At 39.0% G+C, this 17,819-nt stretch overlaps 1 protein-coding gene across 8 annotated transcripts in view; it reads left to right on the forward strand.

Annotated features, from left to right (window-relative positions):
* Positions 1 to 17,819, forward strand: part of HIVEP1 (HIVEP zinc finger 1) — a 135,789-nt gene that overhangs the window by 102,980 nt on the left and 14,990 nt on the right. For 7 of the 8 annotated variants that reach the window (XR_003991663.1, XM_030487749.1, XM_030488013.1 and 4 more), the window contains 3 exons: positions 4,764 to 4,899; positions 6,253 to 6,428; positions 11,055 to 11,159. Coding sequence is in view for 7 of the 8 variants with exons in the window: in XM_030487749.1 (XP_030343609.1) it covers positions 4,764 to 4,899; positions 6,253 to 6,428; positions 11,055 to 11,159 (417 nt within the window). In the remaining variant the exon portion in view is untranslated. The remainder of the gene's footprint in view (positions 1 to 4,763; positions 4,900 to 6,252; positions 6,429 to 11,054; positions 11,160 to 17,819) is intronic. The other variant, XM_030487664.1, reaches the window with a different exon arrangement.

Genomic DNA, 17,819 nt, shown 5'->3' on the forward strand with positions numbered 1-17,819 from the left:
TCTCTGATAACAAAGCTACTGCGTGCCTCTTGAAGAACAAATTTTGTCTACAAACAAATGCTGTTTAGAATATAAATAATGGGTAATAATATTTTGAAAAATATTTTGACAGCAGCCTTTTAAACACTCTAGGAGTACTTAAATGCTGTAATAGGCAGCTGTCAGGTACATTTACAGTGCTTCTACCACAAAAGAACCACAGTTACTAATCTTTCTTTAGTCTTTCTTGCTGACGTTTTGAATGAAGAGTATGAGCATGGTGAAAATGAAGAGTTCTTAAGCTCTGCTTGTGGCTGATTTACAGGCTTTACTTAGAGCCATTATGAAAGAAAAAAGAGCAGCAAGAAAGCACTAATTAAAGTTTAATTGGCATCTCAGATTGTATGAGCAAGGTATGGGATGGCAGAAATGAAAAATTTCAAAGACCTGATAGGTACTCTGACCTAACACCTCCAGAGTTTGTCTGCTTTCCTTTTAATGACTCAGGCAGCAGGATTTCAGCTGCTGTCCAGAATGATGGAGGTGATGATGCTGTTGCAATATACCTCTGTATTACCAGTCTCTAGTTAGACCTGGTAATGGAGTAGCTGACGCCAACTTGGAAACTTCCTCACAGAAGCCATGTTTAAAGAAAGCAAAAACTGAAACTCCTTTTTCAGTTCAGGCCCAGTATTTCTTCTGGTTTTTCCTGGTTGAGATGAAGGATGGAAAACGTTGGAGGTCCTTTTGGAAGTTAGTATTCCATTTAAAAACAAACAAACAAAAAACAACCCACACCCCAAGAAAAAAAAACCAAAACAAAACCACAAACAGATTAGCAAATAATTCTGAAAAAAAAAAAAAAAAAAAAAGAAAAAAAAGGAAGATCGATTTGCTGCTTAAAAGCTCAGCGGGATCCTGAATTCCTTCAGGAACCACAGTTTAGATTGCAAGCCTCTGGGGGTTGTGTTTGCTCAAGTGGTTTGCATGTTTTAACCCTGAGTTGACAAACAGCTTTAAGTGCTACTATAACCCAATTTATAAGTAATAATAAAAATACAGCACTATTATGCCTCACATTCTCTCCCACTGTCATAGCACTTTGCAGAATGATTTGGCATATTCTGCTTGTGGGGCTTTAACTGCTGACCTTCTAAAAAGATTAAGTGACTTGCTGAACCGTTCCTGGGTTTTCCCCCAGAACTAAGTCATGTTTACAGAGATCTTGTGCTTCTGCATAACCACTGCTAATCACTGTCACAAAAAAGTAAATTCTCTCAACAATACATACATGGGAAATAAAGAGACATGAACAAAATGCAAACAATAAGGAAACCTGGGACTTCGTTTGCTCTTCACAATTCACTGCTCAAAGGCAATAGGTGAAGTTGCCACGTTCCAGTGATTCAAAGAACAAAACACGAAATGTAGTTGTGAAAGAAGCTCCTGGAAAGAGTGCAGCACATTAAAATGTAAGAGGAGGTTCACCTGCATGAAAAAGGCTTTTTTTATCTCCCTGCTCTTTTGATTTTGTTTTTTCTTGGTTTTTTTTTTGGTTTTTTTTTGTTTTTGTTTTTGTTTTTGGTTTTTTTGGGGTTTTTTTGGTTTTTTTTTACCAGTTGTCCTCACCTGAAATCATTTGTGTTGTATCAGGAGCTGTTTCTCAAGCTTCCCCGCATTGATCTTGGCTCCCCTCTCTAAAGCCAATCAGTAGTGTGTGCAGCATTCCAGGGTAAAGATTTTCAGGCAAGAACAGGCTGAAGAATGGAAAGTTTCTGCTAACTGGAAAGCTTTCCTTTCTTGGATGGTGTGCCACAACAGTCCAGCTCACCACTGGAAAGTAGTTAAATGCAGAAGATTCTTACGTGTAAACTAGTAAAAGCTTAAAGAAATTAAAAACATTTTTCTCAAGTGGCTATTTGCCAATGGGAAGAATGTTTAATGAATATTCTAATCTGAAATTTATAACTTTGATGATTCAGGCTGCGAGCATGTTTTTTTTTCCAAGGGATGTTGTAAAGTACCAGAAGTATCAATTGTACTCTGGTCTCTGGGCAACCCTAAGAGCAGGGGTTTTTTCCAGTTTTATACCAGTAATTGAAGACAGTGGAGTTAAATTGGAGCAAAATGAATAAAGTAGAAATGAATCATGGTCCTTGTCTCTATGGGAGAAGAGAGAGGACGGTGTTAGAAACAAAAAGCATAAGTAATCGTGGAGAGGAACATTTTACAGTGCTGCTATTTTTCTACCCTTTCCACCAGTACGTGTGGCGTTTGGGGGGATTTTAGGTGAGGTACATTGAAGGATTTCCACACAAGAAACCCATGCTTCTTAGAGACTGGCTGCTCTTTAAAATTTGCAGAGGACCCAAGTCGTCTTCAGCATCAATTTGCATTTTTTTCATGAAAACTGAAAGAACTTCTTTTTTATTATGTCAATTAGCATTTCTGTAGATCTCTGACAGAAACTCACTGTTTCTGTTAGAGTATCTCTGTGATAGCAGCATTTTGCATCTGTAAGACACTGAAATGCCTGCTAAAATAGCATATAAGCAGTAAATTAAAGTGCGTAAGTGGGAGGTAAGTAGTAATTTGAACACCTATGTTAGGCTATCTTATGTCTGTACATAAACATGTGTTAAAAAAAAAGGGGGTGGGGGGAGAATCCAGAGGTATTGGGCCTTGTGTTAGTTTTTGCACTCTAGGTGCTTTAGTTAATATACAATTTATTATAATGGAATTTCACTATACTTTGTATAACAACGTGGGCCAAATTTCTTTTTTCCTTTGTCATTTCATTCTTGAAAATTAAACCTGAACATAATACTTAGTGTTTAGGATTGGAAGATTAGCCATTTAAAGATTGCATTATTTCAGCTGCTGGGAATATTTATGTGGTATTTGGTTTATTGTATGTATTCTGTATTGTCCAGTACTCTTTTCTTGTTAAATTACAAATGTCACCTTGCTACTTTTTGTTTGCAGTGGAAACAAAAGCAATTCATGTGCCAGTAGCGTAGAGGAATTGCAACATGGCTGAGTTGCAATTACTGGAATAGGCTCCACTTCTGATAATTCTTATCCAGAACATCATCTCCTTTCAACTCGTATGAATGCTGTTAAAACATGCAGGGTGAAATTTCTTTCTTCCTACACACAGGCAGAGTTGTCATGTGTGCTTTGGTAGAACTGCTCAGATATTTGAAATTCCAGCCCAAATCAGTCAGAAGGCTGCACGAAGGCACACAAATTGGAATGGTACTTGCAGCCTGTGCAGATTCCGAGGGCTTTGAATTAAATAAGATGCTTTTCCTCTGATCTGTATTCCTCATCAGCCACATTCCTCATCAGGTGGGAAGTAAAGGCGGTGGCTGAGACTGCATGGTGGACTATGGGCAAGGATCGGGTGCCAGAATGATGTCACCCTGCAATATAGATAATGACCAGCGTAATTCATCAGTCATTTTTAGTCAGCCAGTGAAGTCGTTCCTCTTGCCAAGAGTTCGCAAGCTTACAGCATTTTATAATGAGTAGAAAACATAAGGCCAGACTTCTTTTTTTTTACCTCTCATCATTTTATTCACTTATCAATATGAGCAAATGTGGTAAGTGTGCCAGCTACGTGGGTAGAACAGTTTATAAATACAGCAGTAATAATTGCTGCCTAATTGGATCATTCCTTCATTGTTGCCCATTTTATAAATATCCTAGACTTGGAAGGAGTAGATTTTAATTGGCAAATGTTGGGGGAACTCATCCTTCTTTTTTTTTCTTCCCTTTTTTTTTTTTTTTTAAAAAAAGAAAGTTCCCTAATTAATAATCAGGGGAGATGGAGAAATGTATTTTTGTTCTGCTAGACAACTGGTATGCTTTTTCTTGTAATTTGGACTGGCAGTGGGAGTTAAGTGTGGAGTCCTGCTTTGGAAGGGTTCTGAAGCCCCTGTAACAACCTCACTAAATTGGGAACAGTAAATTTCCACACCAAAACAGGTATATTTTTTGAAAAATACTAGCAATCAGAAATGTTACCTGTTAGTATCTTCCCTCAGTATGCCTCTCCTTCCCACCCTTTTCCTCTTTACTGTGCTGTGGGAAAGCAGCTCCTGCCAGCCATGAGGCGCTGCTGGGTTGTGGGTTGGTGGGTGAGACCCGAGACTCACAGCAATAGGAAGGAAAGCAGTCAGGGAAGCCCTACGTTGCCCCTGCCCCTGCCCTACTGTGGTAGATACCAGGCAGAGGGCAGCTATCGCTGGGGATACAGTACTGAAACATCAAGACTTCAGCAGTGGGGAAAGGGCACGGGTAATTGTTTGCGCACTGAAGTTTCACCCTTTTTATTAAATTGTGGGGGGCAGTGTATCATGCAGCTGCAGAGCTCAGTCTGTGCAGCCTAGTTGCCACATTGAGGGCAAAGGAGTGAAGCTGTAGCTGTTCAGAAAGCACTTGGGTTTGACTGTAAGCATCTTCTTTCTGAAGAAGGCTATCCGTGAACTAGAAAACATCACCTTCATCTTCCCAGAAGATATACTTCCTACTGCAGATTCAAAACATTCCTGGTTTCCTACAGTGCCATAATCTCCATATGGATTTACCAGTCCACAAATAGTCAATGCACAGTAGAGAAGTTAAGCAAAAGATTCTTTTTGTTTCATATATCATAATATTTTTTTTAATTGGTTATTATAATTGTGGCTTTTATGATGCTTTTATTCATCAGAACTTACGGGATTGAATGGCATATAAAAGATACCAATTTTAAGGGTATGCATATCTCATTTTCTTTCAGCGAGCATTAAACAGAAAAAAATTGACTGCCACTGAATTCAGCAATAAGGAAAGCTCTGAATCAAGTACTGAGCACGACAAAGAAAACTCCTTTATCAAAACTGAACCAAGAAGAGTTAAAATATTTGATGGAGGGCAAGTATTGTATTTTGTATACTAGATATCATTGGAAGATATTTTTTCCCCTGATTCTAGACTTTGCAGAGATGTTACTTCCTGATTGATTTATTTCAAACAACCATTCCCATATTGTGGTCTGTGAATGTTGGTTTGTGTTTCCAAGAAAAATGGAAAGTCATCAGAAGCATGGAGCCATGAGAGTTACGAGGAGGAGTAATGAAATAAAGAACAGCAGGCAATACAATTAATTTTTTTTTTTTCCAGAGGACAAACATTCATCAGCAGTAAAGGCAGCTGGATACAGCCATAGATGTAAATTATTCTCCTATTTTTCTCTTACATGATAAATAATACCTATTCTGCAGTATGGTTGTATAACCGTAGCTGGAAAGGATATAGTCCAGGGGCTAAGCAGCAGTCTCTGGCAGTTTACTGTGGCATACACAGGCTGGAGAACTTCTGATTTGAAAAGTGCCATGGAAATATTTACTGAGAGCCCTCGTTCACGCACTGTAATGCTTTAAATCGGTTGCCTGATGTGAGTAACAGTTGCTTTAGCCACAGTGTTGTGCTATGTACAACATCTTATAAAACACATTTTCTAGTAGAAGAGTGTCAGTGACACTTCTAAAAATTCTGAGCACAAATGATGTCTATTTTATTATTCTCGTAACTTCTTGTGGGCTCTAGGGCTTTTATTGGTGCCTGGTTTGAATCCAGTCTAGGCCAGCAGTTAAGCCATTACCAGCTGCACAGGTAAAACATTGCTACATGTCTCTGCTCAGATCCAGATGTTGCAGGGACCAGGTCGCAAAAGCTAAGCACCACCTTTGGCATCCTTGAGCAGAGATGTGAAGGATGTAATTGAACCTCAGTGACTTTTTCCATCTAGAGACTAAGTAGGCTGACTCCAGAGCACATTGGTAGGGAATTTTAAAGATTTTCCTATTGTTGTAATTAATGTTATTCCTTTTCTGCATCCAACGCCTCAAAGAGCCTCAAAAGTGCCTTTTTAAAGCTTCCTCATGGAGCCCAAACCTGCTTCCAAGAGTTGACACTTTTAAAAAGAATGTTCATGTGTTGCAAAGAGGAAATTTGAAATCTTTAAATGCTTAGTATCAGATGGTACCTTTCTTAAAAAAGATATGCTGTTATTCCTAAATAAGTCCTTGATTACCTAATGAAAAGTCTAGATAGAGGTTTAACAAATAAATGCAGAAGTTGAGCAGAAAACGAGCAAGATTGGTTTTGTCACACATTCATTTTTATCTATTATATTTATTTATATAAAATTCTGGTAGTTTAGGATTTCTAACTAGAATCATTTTTCCATTACACCTGATTGACTTACTCTTATGGTGCTGTTAGGTACAAGTCAAATGAAGACTATGTGTATGTTCGGGGGAGAGGGAGAGGGAAATATATCTGTGAAGAATGTGGAATACGTTGCAAGAAACCCAGCATGCTGAAGAAGCATATTCGCACACATACAGATGTCCGTCCTTACCACTGCAATTACTGCAATTTTTCCTTCAAAACTAAAGGTAGGGGTACTTTTCTGTGTACATTTCTCCCCTTTTTTCTTTCTACTTTAAAGTATAATTCTTGTCTTCTCCCATTTGGCTGTTCATGAGCTAAAGAAGTTGTCTCTCTGTGGAGTTTTTTTGTCTAATGCTTCAGATATTTGTAGTTTCTGATTTCCTTCTTTTCCTTTGTCTTCTGTATGTTTATTCAGATAATCACATCTTTACATGAATGAACTGTGTGGCATGCCACGGTGGGTGAGAAATTGGAGTGGAAAAGGGAAATTCTGTGGGAGTATGATGGAAGTTAGGTGAAGATAAGTGAGCTGGTTAGCTGCCCATCCTAGATAGGGATGGGAACACAGAACTTTAAATCGCTAGCAGTGTTCTTTTGGAGGTATGAGGTTGACATATATTGTTCTGCTATTGGCACTCATCTAATTGGTCTGGGAAAGAATTTGGCCTTTATTGAATTACTATATTAAAATATCCTTGAGGGACAAGGTTCACTTTCCACTTGACCTTCTAAGACCCAAAGATGGACCCCTACTTTTTGAAGCCTGTTTACACCAGGTACTTCAATTCATCCTAATTTAAGCAGGTGGTATATTAAGCAGTGGTAGATCTAGGACTCAAGAGAAGTGAAACAGACAGGAGAAGTTCACAGCCAAAATACTTTCAGCGAAAAAATTCTAAGCAGTAAAATTTTTCTTGGCTTTGAACATCATTTAGCAGTAATCCCCCCAGCTGTAACCTCAGAAACATTTGTATTTTTAGTGGGTTCAAGACTGCTCAGCAGTTGGGTGGAAAACTTCCAAGAAATAACCCAGTGCTGCAGAAAGTGGGATGGATAGTCTTTGCATGTGTCAAAACCTATCACTGCATCCTGACAGACTGGGTCATCATGTTGCCTTTAAGATGAAATTCCAGAGTGTGAATCCAGTAAATTCTGATTATGGCTTTTGCAGAGTAGGCATGCTGGCCAAGTTTGAGTGATTAAGTTCTGCCCATTTGAAATTCTCCTTGGTTTCAGTTGTAGCAGATACTTGTATTCACTTCCTCTTCTGCAGTTGCTATGCTCGGCTGTTGCTATTACTGCTGGCAGAGTCAGTCACACAGTTGAATGCTTGATGTTTGGCAAACCACAAACTTCATGACAGGATAGTATAGCCAGTAACTTCATGCAGTATATAAAGCCAGGAAATTTGCTGTTGGTGAGTCAATACATTCATATAGCTTCATAACAATTATTTTGAAATTTGGGGTGAATTACTACCTTCATTTCAAAGCAGGAATAAAGTACTCCAAGACCATTGAAGAGTCGCCAGTTCCACCACTGTATTTCTTCCATTGAAATATCTCAAAGAAGCAGTTTTTTAAGTATAAAGTGAGCAGTTACTCATAATAATATACATTGCACAAATATCATCGTTTACAGATTTCTGATCTACTCTTAACCTTTTCTTGATTCTATTTGCTGTATTTTCTTTTTAAAGAAGGGGAAAGCAGCCTGCAGGGCCCCTTAGCTGTTAGGCGTTCACTTCTGAGATTCAGATTGAATATATTCATGCACTGATTTTGAATAAAATTAATCTGTTTGTTTAGCTTGGCAATGAAAATGATGACAGTAAAAATAGAATCCATCAAATACTAAAAGAGCTTCAAGATATGAACTTTTAGTTTCATGCAATAGTTTTCTGTCAACATGACTTTGAAGACTGAGTCACGCGTTTTTATACTTTGCCATAAACAAATGAAGGATCTTTTACACTGGTGCAAAATACATTGTCCTCTAGGATTTCCATCCTACCGTATTATTTGCATGATTGGAGTGCTGCAATGGATGGCTACAGGCTCTTCAGAAGGGATAGACAAGGAAAAAGAGGTGGTGGGGTTGTGTTGTGTGTCGGGGACTGCATTGACTGCCTTGAACTCAATGTTGTGAGTGACAAGGCTGAATGTCTGTGCATGAAGATCAGGGGTAGGCCAACCAAGCAGATATCCTGGTAAGGGTCTGTTATAGACCACCCAGCCAGAATGAAGCTACAGATGAAGTGTTCTTCAAACAACTGGGAGAAGTTTCACGATCGCTTTCCCTGTTCTTGTGGAGGACTTCAACCTACCAGATGTCTGCTGGAAGTACAACACAGCATAGAAGAAACACTCCAGAAGGTTCTTGGAGGATGTGGAAGATAACTTCCTAACCGAGCTGGTTAGTGAGCCAACTAGGGGAGATGCCTGGCTAGATTTGCTGTTCACAGAGAAAGACTGGTGGGTCATGTGATGATTGGAGGCTGTCTTGGGCAAAGCGATCACAAAATGATCAAATTTTCAATCTTTGGAGAAGTCAGGAAGAAGATCAGCAAAACCTCCACCTTAGACTTCTGGAGGGCTGACTTAGGCCTGTTTAGGACACTGGTTGGCAGAATTACTCTTCAAGTAATTCAAGGTGCAGGAGCAAGCAGGAAAGAGACCAGCCTGGCTGAACAGGGAGATATTGCTTGAACTCAGGAAAAAAAAGAGAATTTGTCACCTGTGGAAGAAGGGACAGTTACCCCATGAAAAGTACAAGAATGTTGTTAGGTTATGTAGAGGGAAAGTTAGAAAGGCAAAGGCACAGATGGAACTAAATCTGGCCACTGCCATAAAAGATAACAAAAAGTACTTTTACAAATATATTAGCAATAAAAGAAGGGTCAAGGAGAATCTCCATCCTCTACTGGATACTAGAGGAAACCTAGTGACTCAGGATGAGGAAAAGGCTGCCTTTGCCTCAGTCTTTAATAGTCACACCAGCCATCCTCAGGGTACTCAGTTCCCTGAGTTGGATTGCAGAGATGGGGAGCTGATTCAGTGATGAATTCGCCATGATTCAGAAAGAAGTGGTTAGTGACCTCCTGCTCCATGTAGACATACACAAATCTATGGGGCCAGATGGGTTACACCCAAGAGTGCTGAAGGAGCTGGCAGAGGAGCTTGCTAAGCCACTCTCCATCATCTATCAGCAGTCCTGGTCTAGTGGGCAGGTCCCTGAGAATTGGAGGTTGGCCAATGTGACGCTTCTCTACGAAAAGGGCAGGAGGGAAGACCCTGAGAATTACAGGCCTGTCAACCTGACCTCAGTGCCAGGGAAGGTCATGGAGCAGATGATCCTAAGTGAGATGATAAAGCACGTGCTGGAAAACAGAGGGATCAGGCCCAGTCAGCATGGGTTCATGAAGGGCGGGTCCTGCTTGAACAACTTGATCTCCTACAGTAAGGTGACCTGTCTGGTTGGTGAGGGAAAGGCTGTGGACATTGTCTGATTGGACTTAAGTAAAGCATTTGACACTGTCTTCTGCAGCGTTCTGTTGGAGAAATTGGCTACTCATGGCGTGGATAGGTGGATTCTTCACTGAGTTGGAAACTGGCTGGATTGCCGAGCCCAAAGAATTGTGGTAAATGATATCACATCTAGTTGATGACCAGTCACTAGTGGTGTCCCTCAGGGCTCAGTGTTAGGGCCAGTGTTGTTTAATATCTTCACTGATGATCTGGATGAGGGGATCAAGTGCACCCTCAGTAAACTTGCAGACAACATCTAGTTGGGCAGGAGTGTTGATCAGCTAAGGATAGGAAAGCTTTGCAGAGGGATCTGGGCAGGCTGGATTAATGGGCTGTGGCCAATGGTATGAGGTTCAACAAGGCAAAGTGCCAAGTCCTGCATTTGGGCCATAATAACCCCATGCAAAGCTACATATTTGGGGAAGAGTGGCTGGAAAGCTGCTTGGCGGAAAAGAACCTGGGGTGTTGGGCAACAGCCTGCTGAACATGAGCCAGCTTGTGCCCAGGCAGCCAAGAAGCCCAACGGCATCCTGGCTTGTATCAGCAATAGTGTGGCCAGCAGGGCCAGTGCAGTGATCGTCCCCCTGTACTGGGCACTGGTGAGGCTGCACCTCAAATACCATGTTCTGTTCTGGGCCCCTCACTACAAGAAAGAAATTGAGGTGCTGGAGCAGGTCCAGAAAAGGACAACAAAGCTGGTGAAGGATCTGGAGCACAAGGGTGATGAGGAATGGCCGAGGGAACTGGAGTTATTTAGTCTGGAGAAGAGAAGGCTCAGGGGCGACCTTATCGCTCTCCACAACTACTTGAAAGGAGGCTGTAGGAGGGGGTCAGTCTCTTCTCCCAAGTAACAAGTGATAGGACAAGAGGTAATGGCCTCAAGCTGCACCAGGGGAGGTTTAGACTGGATATTAGGAAAAATGAGAGGGTGGTCAGGTATTGGAACAGGCTTCCCAGGAAAGTGGTGGAATCACCATCCCTCAGTGTTCAAAACCTGTGTAGACGAGGCCCTCAGTGACATGGTTTAGTGGTGGACATGGCAGTCCTGGGGTAATGGTTGGGCTTAATGATCTTAAAGGCCTTTTCCAACCTGGTTGATTCTATGATCTCAAGTAAAGAACTTCATGAGATGTAGCCAGAGAGCTTTCTGGATGGTGAATCTGCTGCAGCCCTTGACATTAAGGGGCAAGGTTCTATCAAGTGTGAAATCAAATTATACAGGTGGTTACAAATGTAGCTGAATAAGATATAGACATGTTGAGTGTATATTTGTATACATTTGTATAGTCACAGGACAGATAATTTTTTTAATTTTTTCTTAAGGAAATTTAACCAAACATATGAAGTCAAAGGCACATAGCAAGAAATGCATGGATTTGGGAGTCTCGGTAGCCTTAATAGATGACCAGGATGGAGAAGAAGAATTTGGTAAGAAATTAAAATCATCTTTCTTTACTGCATTTTGTATTTATTTTGTCATCCCAGTTTCTTACCCTTTCTTTTCCAAAGCTTTTAAATTCTTCGTAGCGAATAGATACAGAGATGAAAATCTTAGAAGCTAGTCCAAGGGAATAAGAAATGCTGGAAAAACTTTAACCTAAAGAAATGACGAGCATATGCTAAAGATAAATTGCTGCTGAATTTTTCACAAAGTGTTATGCAGTTTAACTTCAACAGTTTCACAGTTAAATATGACAAGACTGAAAATACCAGCAAAACAGCTGTTTGCCTAGAAAAAAAAGGTAGCCAAATGTAGGGTTTCTTTGAAAATAGATGTGCATGTAATTGTCAAACTTTTGAGATGCACATTTCATAAAAATTATATCACTAACATGCCACCAGAATCACAAATATGTTGCTGAGTGCTCTGCAAGGAGGGTTATCTTCTTCCAGTGTAGAGTTCTGTTCTGTTTCACAAATAAATCAGCAGGTAGAAATCATTTAGAAATTACCAGCATTATTCATCTTGACCTGTTCTATTTCTCCATTAGTGATGAGAGTGTTATCAAAATGAATATTTGCTAATAACTGGGATTTTGCACTTCCCGCATCTTGAGTTGGCTCCGCTGAAGAGGACATGAGATCGAGAACAATCAAAGAGGGCTGAACTGGGTTCATGTGGGTTTTGCTCACCATAATAAGAAAGATGTAGCTGCACCAGATGCAGTGAGGTGGAGAACAGGGTTGTGCATTAGGACTGTTTCGTATCTCGGCATGTATCAGTGCAGTGGTCACATTTTCTTCTTCCGTTTCTCAGCAGGGAGATGCGTCGTGTCGCCTTGCCTTGTCATATTTTTCTTCTTCCAGTGGAATAGTTTATTAGATTGCAGAAGAGGTTTTGAGAAAAGAAAGCAGTGGGGGTCTTTATTTAAACAGTAAAGGGCAAGAAAGATGAATGCACTTGGTCCCATATGACAACCGCCAGCAGAATAAGCGAATCAGCTTGAATCTAATTCTAAATAATGCTGGGAATATAACTCAGCTGGTATGATTCAGTGGTGTGCTAGGTACAAAGAAACCTGCATTTTCCCTTTTTTGGCATTCTTCGACATAGTCCTTTTCAATAAGCTAAAAACATGGTCCCCCCCCTTTGCAATTTGAGGTACCAAATAAGTAACACAGAAGAAGGTAAGCAGCGGTACAAATTACTGTCCTTTTCTCACAAAGGAACAGTTTCCGTTAACATTTTCAACCTTCCCATGACACAAAAATCGTCACTTTTTAAAGCAATGTTCTGTAGCTTTTGACATTTTATTTAGTTTTATAAAGTACATCTGAGCAGGCATTTCCATTTACTAGGAACTGAAAACATTTTACTGATTGATAAATTGATATTCCCAATTGCATACATTAAAAATTGTATTTGTGGTTATAATGTAATGGGAAATGTTTCAAATGTTAACAGAATTATCAGTAACACTTGGTAGAAGTAAGCCGTTTCAAACATTTGTTGAAAGATTGCTTTTCTTTGGCTTCAAGACTACTGAAATGAGAGAGAGAGAGAGAGACTACCTTTTTACATGTCATGTATACGTGTGTATAACCATAGTGTAAATATATTACGTATTCCCTTGAACTATGTTCTTTGCTTCAGCATAGTTATTATTAATAAATTAAATATTCTATTTTGGAAAAAAAAAGGCAAGACAAACATTCAGCAGGTTCTGCTACATAATCCTTGAAATTCTGCCAGAAATTTTGTTTTAAGATGCTTCCACGCACCACCTGCCACCCACCCTCCAGAAAAAAAAAAAAAAATAGAGCAGGTAACACTTCTTGCTTTAACTAAGAACCCTAAAAAAACCAAACCCACCAACTTGGTGATAAAATCCCTACCTTGTCTAAATGATCTGGCTCAGGTACCCATAGCAAAACAGCTGTGCAGCACAAAGCTCAGCACTAAAGTCCTGTCCAAGAAACAGGGTAATAAAGCCCATGATAAACACACGTTTGCTGCAGCCAAACCAGTCCAGCCTCCGAAAAAATCCAACAAAGGGCATTGACTATTACCCAGGTAAATTCAGTGAATAACTGTACACTTTTAAAATGTGACTTCACCTGTCAGCTTACCTTTCACACATGAAAGTATTTCTCCTGATAATTCAGAAACTTGCTTGTAGGCCCATTTCTAAGGCAAAGAGTCAGGAGAGAAAAAAAAGTGTGATGTATTTGCATACAGGCTTTTTTAAATGTAGGTGGTTCTGTTGCCCTCTCCAAAATCTTGTACATGCTAATTTTTTGGCTGTGTTTGAATGTGATTAAATATGGGGTTTTTTTTGAGGTGTCTAATTAGTCTCAGTTTACAAAGCAGCTTCGACTACTTCTTTGGCTGCCCTTTCTCCAGGGCAGTGCAGCAGAGCTCACATTGGGGCCAGCACCCTTGTGCCAGATCTGGGCTTAAGAGACAGTCCTGCCAGCAGTATGTCACCCGCAAAGGAAAACGTGATGGGCCTTGGGCCACAAGCTTCACTCGTGGTGTTAGTCTTTGGCTCCTTCACCCCTCCTCCCTCTGACGTGCATTGCTGACGGGTTTGTGTCAAATAATCCTTTTGGTGCTTTAAAAACTGACGTCTTTAAACGCATACATTTTTTACTTCAGGAGTTGCATGGTTGTCAGAAACGATCTCTCTCTTAGAGAGTGGTCTGTCTGGTCCCATGTCTTTCCTCAGAGGAAGGCAATGTGAGATGCTGGAGAGGAAGGTGTAGAAAATCTGATAAGAAATAATTATGACCTCAAGAAAAAAAAATTTCTTCTTCCTGTAGGCTGTGTGAGATTGGCCTTTTCCCTGACCCACAGAATGTCTGTCTGCCTGTCTCTAGCTAATCTGTTATCTGAACACTTGGAATACTGACTAATCTTATGGCAATAAAAATGTCTGCACCCTTGCTTAAAATAACTAAGCTGTATCTCCCATCAGACTTTGAATTAGAGAATTAGCCAGAAATTTAACAAAGCCACCAACCTTTTATTTAGGAAGGAATTTGCTGGTTCTATTTTTATGTCGGGGTTTAGGTTTTTTAAGCACAGGCAATCACAATTATTTGAATATATAATCTTTTAGATTCATGTGAGAAGTCAGCTTTGACCCGCTAGCAGTATAGATTAATAATGCATGCAGATTGAATAAGGAGTGCAAAATTGTACACAATCTTGAAGGCAGGCATGCACACATCCACACACACACATCCAGAGTCTGTTTTTTCAGTAATCTGAGAAGCTGAAATTTTGTTGTGCTGTAGCATCTAGGGAAAAAAGAAAGAGATGCTCTCTAGCTGTCTGAGACTATATGTAATCAGAGCTTTTAACATAGCAGTCTTTGTATTTGGACTTGTCATCATTTGGGTATTAGTAAATACTTTCTGGCCTGGCTTTTTGTATTCAAAACCATTCCCTAGTCCATTTATCTTTCATCTTCTGCTCTGTGGAATGTTCTTGTCACCAAAATACAGGGTTACAATGTAAGGAATGTTAATATCTGAATTAAATTGTCAGACGAGGTGAACTGTTTAGTGTGACAGACTGCAACTGGGGATATCCTCTTTGGCAATGTTGACCCAGCATTTTGCTATCCTGTCTTAAAAACAACAATAATTTGTCTTCAAATTAAAACAGTTATAATCTTTAAACCTGTAATATTTCATATGTAAGATAATGTATGAGTGTTATGGTATGCCTGAGTAAACTTGCACAAGATAGTTATTTAATAATGAAATCAGTAGATGGGCACAGCTTATTTAAATGGTCTCTATGGCGGAATTTTATACCAAAATATTACTTTACCAGTGGAAAGACATAATTGTAAGTTTCAGATATGTATTTATATACATATGTATTTATATACATATATATAAAAAAAATTCATTTTTGCAGTATTAAACCCTTCTAAAGATACAATGGTTCTGAGTTAATTAGCTATATATTACTTATAGTAGATCTTAAGTGAGTTTTCATGGCTCTTCATTAGCTTAATTGTGACTCAGCCTGTGTTTTTTCTGCATCTACGTTTAAGGAGTGAAAATAAATTAAAATCTTTGCAACAATATCCTCCTTTTGCAGATAGAATGGAAGGCTGGTTCTGTACAGCTTGCAACAATTTGAATTTTTTTAATTTTTTTTCTTTTGTAGTATCAGTGTCTAGTGTTCAACTAGATGTACATTAGAGCATGCTGGAGCCCTACACCTACAGCCTGGGAATAGACTACCTAGTGCTAGGGTTGATTTACAATATACATGTTACTCAGGAAGGCTTAGGTGTAAATAATCTCTGTAAGGAGAGGTTACTCTTACTTTTTTAGTTAGTTTTACTTTGTTACTTTCCATACTCTTAGGAATGAAAGTCAAAAGCCCACAGGATTGGTTTTTCTTCTCGTTTCTGAGTAGCACTGGCTATTACCAGTCTGAATTTAACCCAGTAGATGTCACTGTGAGTCCTGTTTGATGGTGATGAGCAGTGGACAGTAGGTGAAGCAAGACTGAAATCAGTCAAGTAAAGCTTATGAACAGACATAGGAAGACAGCAAGTCTGGATATAGATGCTAGTGGTGTTTCACAGTACTTAAAACATGTTTTACCCTTTTTAAAATCTGATTGAATGGTTGTGGAGCACTCTATTACAGGACCAATGCAATGGGAGAAAGGCAATTATAAGCTTGTAATTGTTTAGAAAAATAGAGTATGCATTGATGACATAGAGACCTTACTTTCAAGTTTATGATCATACAATGACATACTAAAAAATATTTCTGCCTTTATTGCCATAGTATGGTTGGTTTTTTTAACTTTGATGGAGAGTATATAATATAGAACAGATGCTTTGTTTTAAAATGCTTTTATGTAGATATTAATCCATAACTGAAAATACTTCCACAATTTGAGATGATAAACACTGCTTTGTATTACTTGGATGCTAAAAGCCAATAAATTTAGTAAATTTAAATTTAGATGGGAATAGGTAGTGAACAAACCAACAGATGCTTAGTAAGTTATGTCTTATCTGCATAAGCAGAGCTAATAGCAATCCTATAGTTACCTACGTAACTGTGTATTTTCTTTGGAATGTGTAAAACTTCAGCAGTCTGGACTTATATTTTCAGGTCTTTCTGGTCTTCCTGCCAGTGAAGGAGCAAAAATAAACATTTTGCTCTGTACATGAACAATCTACCTAACCATGATTAAGTTATAACCAAATATGACTAAGTTATAAGCTGTTGAACTTTATCACTGGATTTGGTGCAGAAATTGCAAAGTCTGTAGCAGGGCCTGATAAGTCAGGTCATGTGATGGACTAATTGGTGATAATATCACAATTAAAAATACAAGCTGCAAGCTGAGATTCTGATGAAACTTTCCTTTAGTACGTTGCAGTATGGTGATAATTAGATGGCCATTGTTAAAACCATGCACAATAAAGGACTCCTGTAGGAAAAGCTTTTAAAACAAAGTACTTTTTTTGTTTTAAAAACTTCTAAAACAAAGTACAAGGGGAGACCTAATTTAGTTACCTAATTCATAGCAGCATAACTGGAAAAAGCAGTGGGTGGACTTATCAGCCCCACATGTTTCACTGATGGACGTATTAGGATGCTGATAATTCCAACTAATGCTATTGTGCTAAGGAACTTGGAACTTTTTCTTTCTCGCTTCGGGGTAAAATGTCAGTACTCCGAGAGCTTAGCCAACAAGCTCATCAACACCGCAACCACAATACAGAGCTGATTAACTAACTGAGGACTGACAACAAAATAAATGAAAGGACTAAGATGATTTTTGCCTACGATTTGTATACACTTACTTCAATATACTGATTAAAACCTCAGTTATTTTATTAAATATAATTATAGCTGGCAAGCAAGCAAAATCCCTAATCAAAAGTTGTGTCCATGTTTCTCTTACACCTTTTTTTCCAGCTGTTCCTAATTTTTGCAGAGTTCAGCTCTGTAGCCAAAAGTTCCACTTTCTCCTATGAAGTCCAAGAAGAAGAAAGAGTCTTTCTAAGGATTTAAAAGAAAAGATTGCAGGAGTTGACAGAGGATGAGAGAGAGACATTCCCTACTCTTCCAAAAACACTCTTTATAAAAAATTGAGGCAGCCTTGAGCAGTCTTTCTGTTATAAATGGTGACAGTTACAAATTTGAAAGAGAAGTAGCTTTCATAAGCCTTCACTTAATAGTGTGAAACTTTTTTCCTGTTTTCTTTTTAAGAAAAAAAAACTGTGAACTTTCATGCCAAAAGCCATTTCCCCATATGCTAGTGGTCTTTAAATTTATAACACATCCTTCATTCTGAAATATTCCGCGCTGCTTTACAACCTCATACCAAGTTAAACACAGAAGTAATTTTGTTCCCTTTGGAAATTGAGTCAGTTCTAGTTATATATATGTATCAGCTACATAAGCATATGGTTATAATTGTGCATATTTTAAGATAGGAATCGAAGAATTAATTTTTCCCCAATTAAAACTGCCAGGGAACTTTAGCAGGCAGTGTACAATTACCAGAATGGATCGGGGCCAATACTACTTGGTTAACAAGACAGTGCTTGGAAAAGAGTCTTTCACCACAAGGAGTGGTCCCAGATTCAGCTCAGT

Source organism: Strigops habroptila, chromosome 1 (assembly GCF_004027225.2).
Source record: "Strigops habroptila isolate Jane chromosome 1, bStrHab1.2.pri, whole genome shotgun sequence".
Lineage (NCBI taxonomy): Eukaryota > Metazoa > Chordata > Aves > Psittaciformes > Psittacidae > Strigops > Strigops habroptila.